The following is a 9,441-nucleotide window of genomic DNA, read 5'->3' on the forward strand; positions in this document are numbered from 1 at the left end:
ACAAATTAAAATAATATACACTTCAAACACATATTATTATAACCCTAATTATATTAGAGGTGTGCAGAGGTCATTCAAGGTTGTCTATGGACCAAATTATTATCAAAACTAACTATAATTGGTTTAGTTAATGTTCAAACCCACTTCAGCTGTTTAGGAGTAAAAGCCTTTTTAAAAGAATTTTAGTTTGGATTGTTTTCCAAATCAAAGCCAACCAACCTCTCTTCTTCTCCAATTGAGCGTCTTTGATTTTTTTGGTTAACATGTTCATCCTTACTTACTATGATAACAAAGTCAATACTTTAAGTGACAAAACATCTCATGTTACTGCAAAACAAGTACGATAATCAAGATGACGATTCCATAAGAACTTTGAATTCACACGAAACCAACAACCACTTAGATGTTATAGAATTGGTTGGGCAAGTTTTAGGTCTTTCTTTGGACATCTTATCTTCCCTAAACCTAACCTAATTAATTAATCAAAATACTCAAAAAGAAAAAGAATCAAAGTCCAAAAAAAGAAAAGAAGGAAAAAAAAAAAGGAATTGAAAAGTGTCAGGGATTGGGCATAGAAGAGCAGCTTTATCTCCCTTTCCTAGTAATGATTCCGTAGCTCTCTTTTATCAATGCTCCTTTACCTCTTACCCTTAATACAAAACAAATTCTCTCTCTCTCTCTCTCTCTCTCTCTCTTTATTTCTTCCTTCTTCTTCTTCCCTTCCTTCCTTTTCTCTGTTTGTAAAATTTTCTGAAATTCTCAGACCTGGTGCAGAAAGTTTTGTGTCTCGGATCCCTATATACTCTTCTCTCTCTTTCTTCTTCATTTCACACCATTAACGAGAAAACTGACTCTTCTCTATCACCATATTCATTCAAAACTAAATCCCAACAAACCCTTTTTTCTTCTTCTTTCTTCAATCACCAATTTCACTCTCTGGGCTCACTCATTTCTTCTTCTTTCCTTCTTTTCTTTCTAATTTACCTTTTCTTACACAACCCCTTTTGCTTTTTTCTGCTAATTTTAACTTGGGTTTTTCGAGGGGTTCATTTGAAATGCAAGAACCTGGGTTGGGAATGATGACTGCTGCAGGTGGGTCTAGTGGTGGCTTAAGCGGCGACGTTTCGGTTTCCGGCGAGGGAGTTCATAACAGTCAATTGAAAGCGGAGATTGCTACTCATCCACTTTATGAGCAGCTTCTTTCAGCTCATGTTGCTTGTCTTCGTGTTGCTACTCCGATTGATCAGCTTCCGATGATCGATGCCCAGCTTTCTCAATCCCACCATATTTTGCGCTCTTATGCTTCTCAACAGCATCACCAAAATGCTCATTCCTTAACGCCTCATGAGAGACAAGAGCTTGACAATTTTCTGGTGATTTTTCTTTTCTTTCTTTTTTTTTTTTAAGAAAAGATTTAGTCATATTTTGGAAAGTGGGTTGAACTTTGTTTTTCAATTTATGATGGGGTTTCTTTTCTTTTCTTTTTTTTTTTTTTTTCAGGCACAGTACATGATCGTTTTGTGTTCTTTCAAAGAGCAGCTTCAACAACATGTGAGAGTCCACGCAGTTGAAGCTGTTATGGCGTGCCGTGAAATTGAAAACACTCTACAAGCTCTTACAGGTACATACATATAACTATCTCATCTCAATTCTTAACAAAAATCCCTTTAAAACAAGAAAAACAAAGAGAAACCCATGATTTATCTTCAGTTTTGAATGTGCATAAAAGTCTTGAAAATGTTAGAGCATGAATATATGCATGGTTTCTTTGTGTTATGAGTGTATAGAAATGTTAAAACGAAGGGGGGTTTTCGTTTTGGTTTTAATTCGGGTCCAAATGAGGGTAAAAAAACAAAGACCGGAGGAATTTTTTAAAGGGGTTTTTTTGTTTTTGGGGGTTGAGAGATGAGGATTATGGTGAAAAGCAGCCATGGAAGTGGGTGCAAAAGAGGTCCCTACTTGTGAATACCAAGATTGTAGTTGGGAAAAGGATTGGTCTGTTGGGTTCGGTGAGGGTACCACCAATAGGGGACACCAACAGATAAGGTTGCTTGCCCCTGGCAATACCTTCCACTGTAAACAATAATAATATTCTCCCTACTATTATATTTCTTCATCTTTTTGCTTTGTAAAGATAGTACATGAACCTAGCTAGCTACTTCTTTTTCCTCTCTTTTTTCTTTCTATATATAAAAATAGACTAAAAAAGCTACACTTATCATATATGATTACATTAATCACCAACTGATCATTTTTAATCATTCAAAGTGACCTAATATTTTTTAGGATATGGATATACCAAACAACAAAGCTTTGTTATGATTTTTTGTTAACTTAACTTGCAAATTTGGCTCTCCTATGATTTATAAAGAGTTAGAGTTTAGTCTATGTGATTTATAAGTAGAATTAATTCTTATGGTTTGATAAAGCGCTCATATATATTTTCATTGTGCTTGGTGAAATATTCTTGTACACCAACTGATCCTACGACACTCAAGTATTTTATTAAAGAAACCACTCATCCTACGCTGGATTATTAATGAAATGTTTTTAATTTTATTTTATTGAAACATAAAGACTACGATATTTTATCTCATTTTCAAAACTATATGTTATTTTCTAGAGTAAAAATAAATATTGCAATGGAAAATTGAAGACAAATTCATTTCAATTACATTCAAAGAAAAATACAGTATTTAAAGTCTTAAAAATAACTACCCACTAACATCATGACCCTAAACTTTCTCCACTAACATCATGACCCTAAACTTTCTCCACTAATCAACATGACCCTAGACTTTCTCCATGATTACAAATCATGAATGACTAATTCCTAAGAAATAGGAACAAACTTGGACTAAATTAACTTAACAAAGATAAACACACATGAGCATGTTTCAATCATAAAGCACTTTCTTAACACTCCTCCTTGCTTTAGGAGTTGCAAACACCAAGTTTTGACCTTAGAAACTCGAACTTGCAAGTAGGCAACGGTTTAGTTAATATGTCTGCAACTTGATCTTCTGTTTTGCAGTAGACAAGAATCACCTCTCCACTTTTCTGCACTTCCCTTAAAAAAAATAACTTGATGTTAAAATGTTTAGTCTTCTTATAAAACACAGGATTATGAGAAATAGCAATAGCCGCTTTGTTATCAACAAGAATCTCCGTGCTTTTCTTCTGCTCCAGATCAAGGTCAAGTAAAATTTTCCTCAGCCATAAAGCTTGATTGGCAGTAGCTGTTGCAGCAATAAATTCTGCTTCAGCAGTGGATTGGGCTACAATCTCTTGCTTTTTCGAGCTCCAAGAGAAAACACCAGAGCTAAGAGTAAAACAGTAACCTAAAGTGCTTCTCATATCATCAATGGAACCTCCCCAATCACTATCAGAAAAACCAATCAGTTTGAACTCCTTGCCCCTAGTGAACTTAACACCAAAATCACTTGTGCCTTTGACATATCGTATCACTCTTTTTGCTGCCTTAAGATGTAATTCACTTGCACAATGCATGAAACGAGACAAAATACTCACAGCATTCAAAATATCAGGTCTTGTTGCTGTGAGATACATCAAGCAACCAATTAAACTCCTAAAATATCCTTCATCAACTTTGTCAGCACCATCTTCTTTGCACAACTTCTCTTTTTGATTCATTGGAGTGCTTACAGCCTTACACTCATCCATCTTAAACTTCTTTAGTATTTCCTTTGCATATTTTTTCTGGCAAATGAAAACTTCACCTTGCCCTTGCTTGATCTCTATGCCAAGGAAGTAGGACATGAGCCCGAGATCTGTCATTTCAAACATCTTCATCATCTCCCATTTGAAATTTTGAATATGATCTGCATTGTTTCCTGTAACCAGTAGATCATCAACATACAGTGAAACAATAAGAATGTTAGTACCATTGTGCTTAACATATAAGGTTGATTCTGATAGACTTTTCAAAAATCCCAAGCTCAGTAAATGTTCATCAATTTTGCTATACCAAGCTCTTGGAGCTTGTTTTAAACCATAAAGAGCCTTCTTGAGAAGATAGACTTTATTTCTTTCACCTTGCTTCTCACATCCTTCGGGCTGCTCAACATAAATTTCTTCTTGTAAGACACCATTCAAAAAAGCTGATTTGACATCCAACTGATACAATTTCCACCCCTTTTGTGCAGCTATTGCAAATAGTAACCTGATTGTGTCCATTCTAGCAACAGGAGCAAAAGTATCAGAGTAATCAACACCAAAGATTTGAGCATACCCTTTAACCACAAGCCTGGCTTTGTGCTTGTTAATCGAGCCATCAGCATTAAGCTTGGTTCTAAACACCCATTTAACTCCAATTACCTTCCTATCTTGAGGTCTGTCAACAAGGATCCAAGTTTTGTTCTTCTCTATCATTGACAACTCCTCCTCCATTGCAGCTATCCACCTTTGATCTTTCTTTGCTTCTGCATAGTTTGCAGGTTCACACACAGCAACATTGCACCTTTCATAAATATCAGAAAGCAACCTTGTTCCTCTCACGGAAGCATCATCTACTATTTCATTCTGCCTGTCATCTTCCTCTTCAATGCTTGAATCAAAAAACTTGAATTTCATCTTTTCCAAGGTCTGACCTTTCTTCTCTGCATCATCAAAGTTCCACTCTTCATCTTCCTCGAAGTGAACATCCCTGCTCACGACAATCTTTCCAGTTTGTGGTTGGAAAATTTTATAGGCTTTGCTGATAGAACTATAGCCTATAAAGACACCTGGTGAAGCTCTCCTATCAAGTTTGTCACGCTTGCTCTGTGGAACATGAGTGAAACACAAACAACCAAATACTTTGAGAAATTTCAATGATGGTTTGTACCCATACCATGCCTCAAATGGTGTCTTTTCCTTCAATGCTTTTGTGGGAAGCCTATTTTGAAGAAATACAGCTGTATTTGCTGCCTCTGCCCAAAACTTCTTTGGCAAACTCTTTTCATGCAGCATGCATCTTGTCATCTCCATGATGTATCTATTTCTCCTCTCACTAACTCCATTTTGTTGAGGAGTGTAAGGAGCTGTAAGTTGATGTTTTATGCCTGAATCTTCACAAAACTTGTCAAATTCTGCCGAAACATACTCCTTCCCATTGTCAGACCTTACCATTTGAATTTTGCAACCACTTTCATTTTCAACTCTTGCCTTGAACTTCCAAAAGACATGAGCAACCTCTGATTTAAACTTCAAGAAAAAAATCCAGCACATTCTGGTGAAGTCATCAATAAAAGCAATATAATAGAGACTACCTTTTAAAGAAGGTGTTCTCTGAGGACCTGCAACATCTGTGTGAATGAGCTGCAATTTTTGAGTGGCTCTCCAAGATGACTTGGGAAATGACTTCCTATTTTGCTTTCCAAAATGACACGCTTTGCAGCTTGAGATTTCTTCACTAAGCTTGGGAAAATCAAGTGCCAACTCCGTTAGTTGTAGCAGCCCTTGATGATGATAGTGACCGACTCTTTTGTGCCAAAGCTGTGTTTCATCTTCTTTGAGAGCAAAAACAGATTGCTTCTCCTCTAAAGGATTAAGTGAAAAACTTTTTCCTTTCATTTTTACTTTGAAAATATCTTGATTTGCTGCATCCTTAATCAAGCAATATTCATTTTCAAAAGTAACTTTAAAACCTTTTTCAATAAGTTGACCCACACTCAACAAATTTTGGTTAATGTCAGGTACAAAAAGAACATCTTGTATATGCTTTGTACCTTTACAACTGGCAATCGCAATAGTCCCCTTTCCTTTGACTGAGATGTAGTCTCCATTGCCAATTCTGACTTTGGTGATATTTGTTGGCTTCAGATCTTTAAACAACTCCTTGTCATGAGTCATATGGTTGGTACATCCACTGTCAATCAGCCAGCTTTCATTTGACTCACCACCCACGAAGCATGTTGCCACAAACAATTGATCCTCCTCCTCCTCCTCCTGATAAGCAATTTTGGCCTCTACACCTTGTTGTTGATTATTGTTCCTGCAAATTACAGCTTCATGCCCCATTTGGTTACATTTGGTGCACTTGGCGTTTGGTCTCCTCCAGCATTTAAAAGGAGGATGACCCTGTTTATTGCAATGTGAACAGGGAGGATAGGATCCCTTCTTGACTCCTGCTTTGTTGTAAGTTGAAGATTCTCTAGTAGAAATTTGATTCTTCTTGAAAAACTTCTTCTTCTTATTGTTCCTAACGTTCTCATGATGCTTCGCTGGCAAGGCTCCTTCAACAGCACCTTCTTGCCTCATGGCTCTTCTTTGTTCCTGCGCTTGCAAAGCATTGAGTATCTCTGCAAGAGTGATTTGAGTCAAATCTTTGGTATTTTCTAAGGCAGAAATAGATGCCTCAAATTTTTCAGGCACTGATACAAGAATTTTTTCTACAATTCTTGAGTCCTTGAACACAGAACCAAGTAATCTGATTTGGTTTGCAATGTCCAATAACCTAACAGAATACTCTTTAATTGATTCTGTTTCCTTCATCTTCTGCAACTCGAATTCTCGAATCAAGTTTAGCACACGCATTCCTTTGATTCTTTCATCTCCCTCATATTCTGACTTGAGATAATTCCATATCTCATATCCTGATCTCAGAGTCATAATTCTAGTGAAGATAGTAGATGAGACTGCAGCAAACAGACATGCCTTTGCCTTGGATTTCTTTGTCTTCTTCTCCTTTTGCGCTTTGATTTGTGCCATGGTAGGATTGTCTGGAAGAGCAGGAATTTCATAATCCTCTTCCACTGCTTCCCAAATATCCAAAGCTTCCATATAAGCTTCCATACGAACTGCCCAAACTTGGTAGTTGTCTCCATCAAATATCAATGGAGAAATTGAAGTGAAACTAGAACTTGTTATGGCGTCCATGACACAACAACTCACACTCACAGATCCCTTAAGAAGAGAGCTCTGATACCAATTGTTATTTTCTAGAGTAAAAATAAATATTGCAATGGAAAATTGAAGACAAATTCATTTCAATTACATTCAAAGAAAAATACAGTATTTAAAGTCTTAAAAATAACTACCCACTAACATCATGACCCTAAACTTTCTCCACTAACATCATGACCCTAAACTTTCTCCACTAATCAACATGACCCTAGACTTTCTCCATGATTACAAATCATGAATGACTAATTCCTAAGAAATAGGAACAAACTTGGACTAAATTAACTTAACAAAGATAAACACACATGAGCATGTTTCAATCATAAAGCACTTTCTTAACACTATATGTACTTAAATTATAACTTTATTCAAACTATAAGTACAAAATTTATAATTTAGTTTCTTTTAATAAAAAAGAAAACCTCTTTCATGGGTGAGTGATTGACCTTTCTAGTTATATGATTTAACAAAACAATCTGGTAAATGAAAGGGTTACCATTCAAGCAGTTGATTGGAGGGGTTAAAGAAACTAGGCATTTTATCATAAAGTAATCTGTTGCTTACTGATTGGGTTTTCCAGTTTCAGACCTGCCCACCTACAACTACAATGGTCCCTATTCTCAATCTCCATACCTCCATGAAGTTCATGATCAGTTATTCTGTCTTTTTTAAGTCTCTCTTTTGAACCCTAGCATTGAGAATACATAGAAACTATTCATTACTGCTTCTGCCAATGGGTGCTGCTGAGGACCTAAGGGCTGTGGTGTAGGGTCTTAAATACAAATACAAGCTTTTATATTAAGGACCCTAGGCCGCCTAAAGGGCATTGGAGGCTCATCCTGACAGTATTTAACTAAATGCTGCACTTTATTCGGCTTTTTTGGTCTGTTAAATTTGGATATGTTAAAAACTAAATAAGACACCAAGATTTGGTAACTGAACAAGTCAAACTATTTATTATTATCATTAAAAATGTTGACATTAATGCCTTCTTTTTGAGTTGGAGATTCAAATTCTATCTCCTTTATTTTAAAAATCTATTATGCAAGAAAGTTAAAAATGCTTTAATTTGTTTAAATTAAATTCAGCTGGATTTTCATTTTTTTACTATAAACTTTTAAAAGGACTAGTTGCTAAAAGTATATAAAATTATCTTATTCTACAAACTTTCGGTGGTTTTGAATTATCACACCTTTAATTTTATTTATTGTTTTGGTAGGAAAGAAAGTCAAGGATACGTTGAAATAACAAATAAAATGTGGGTTTAATGTCATATCAAGTTGTGTAGGAGAAAAGGTTGTTAGAATATAATTAGATTTTAAGTACGGTTAGTTAATGATGGAAGTGGAACCCTCATTGTTATTTTCTAATGGAAAAATATGATTGCTGCAATTATTGACACCGCCAAAGTAGATTAGACATTGCTTCTTTAGTTGCTGATATTAACTTTGGTCAAAGTTTGGTCTCTTGGATATTTGAAGCATTTTCCATTACCAAACATGGAGAGACATTAAAGGTTGAAGTGTCCTTTACCAACTTCGTTTGCTATTTACTTCATTTGCTATTTATCATGTTGCTTAGGAGTAAGCCTTGGTGAAGGAACCGGTGCAACAATGTCAGACGACGAAGATGACATTCCGATGGACTTTTCGCTCGATCAATCTGGAGCCGATGCACACGACATGATGGGATTTGGGCCACTGCTTCCAACTGAATCCGAAAGGTCATTGATGGAGAGGGTCCGCCAAGAACTAAAGATTGAGCTAAAACAGGTTCCCTTTTTTCATGATTAAAAAAACTTTCCCATGCATTACATTGCAGATTAAAAGGGAAAGACAAAGAACTAATTCATATGAATACATTTATGGTGTTGGGGATGAACCTGATTTGGAGTCTAAAATTTGGTGGTGTTTTGCAGGGTTTCAAGTCGAGAATTGAAGATGTGAGAGAGGAAATATTAAGAAAAAGAAGGGCAGGGAAGTTACCTGGGGATACAACAACAGTTTTGAAAAACTGGTGGCAGCAACATTCTAAATGGCCATACCCAACTGTAAGTAAAGAAAAAAACAAACAAACAAAACTCCCATCTTCAAAAATGGAAACGATGAATAATTACATGTTCGAACCTCTATAATATCTCGTCTTTCTTTTTTCAGGAAGACGATAAGGCCAAGCTTGTGGAGGAGACAGGATTGCAGCTGAAACAAATAAACAATTGGTTCATCAACCAAAGAAAGAGAAACTGGCACAGCAACTCTCAGTCAGTGACATCTTTGAAGTCCAAGCGCAAGCGATAAAAAGAAGAGACAGAGAAAATTTTTCATCAAATTATATAATATGAAATATAAATGTTGTAGCTTTTGGTAAAAGTTTATGCTGACAGAGAGAGTAACAAAAACATGGGATTAAGCTTACTGTAAAATGAGGTTAGAGAATTAAGGATATTATGACAGAGATTTGATTAACATGTCTTTTCTTTAAGGTTGTAAATTGTTGGCTTTTTTCAATACATCAAATTCTAGATTTCTTGCGCTTTCA

The 9,441-nt window shown here is 35.8% G+C and overlaps 1 protein-coding gene across 1 annotated transcript; it reads left to right on the top strand.

The window, feature by feature from the left end:
• Window positions 1-557: 557 nt before the first annotated feature.
• Window positions 558-9,441, top strand: LOC103482695 (homeobox protein knotted-1-like 7). The gene is made up of 5 exons (XM_008438972.2): window positions 558-1,373; window positions 1,501-1,621; window positions 8,485-8,675; window positions 8,822-8,953; window positions 9,060-9,441. Exons 1-5 carry the CDS (start codon window positions 1,056-1,058, stop codon window positions 9,198-9,200), a joined length of 903 nt encoding a protein of 300 aa, XP_008437194.1. The 5' UTR covers window positions 558-1,055; the 3' UTR covers window positions 9,201-9,441.

This window comes from Cucumis melo, chromosome 9 (genome assembly GCF_025177605.1).
Source record: "Cucumis melo cultivar AY chromosome 9, USDA_Cmelo_AY_1.0, whole genome shotgun sequence".
NCBI lineage: Eukaryota > Viridiplantae > Streptophyta > Magnoliopsida > Cucurbitales > Cucurbitaceae > Cucumis > Cucumis melo.

What these genes read in the sequence shown, in the direction of transcription:
- LOC103482695 (XM_008438972.2), top strand. Translation starts at nt 1,056, where the DNA reads ATGCAAGAACCTGGGTTGGGAATGATGACTGCTGCAGGTGGGTCTAGT. An exon ending in CACTCTACAAGCTCTTACAG is followed by an intron (nt 1,622 to 8,484) that starts GTACATACATAT and finishes CATGTTGCTTAG; the next exon opens with GAGTAAGCCTTGGTGAAGGA. An exon ending in TAAAGATTGAGCTAAAACAG is followed by an intron (nt 8,676 to 8,821) that starts GTTCCCTTTTTT and finishes GGTGTTTTGCAG; the next exon opens with GGTTTCAAGTCGAGAATTGA.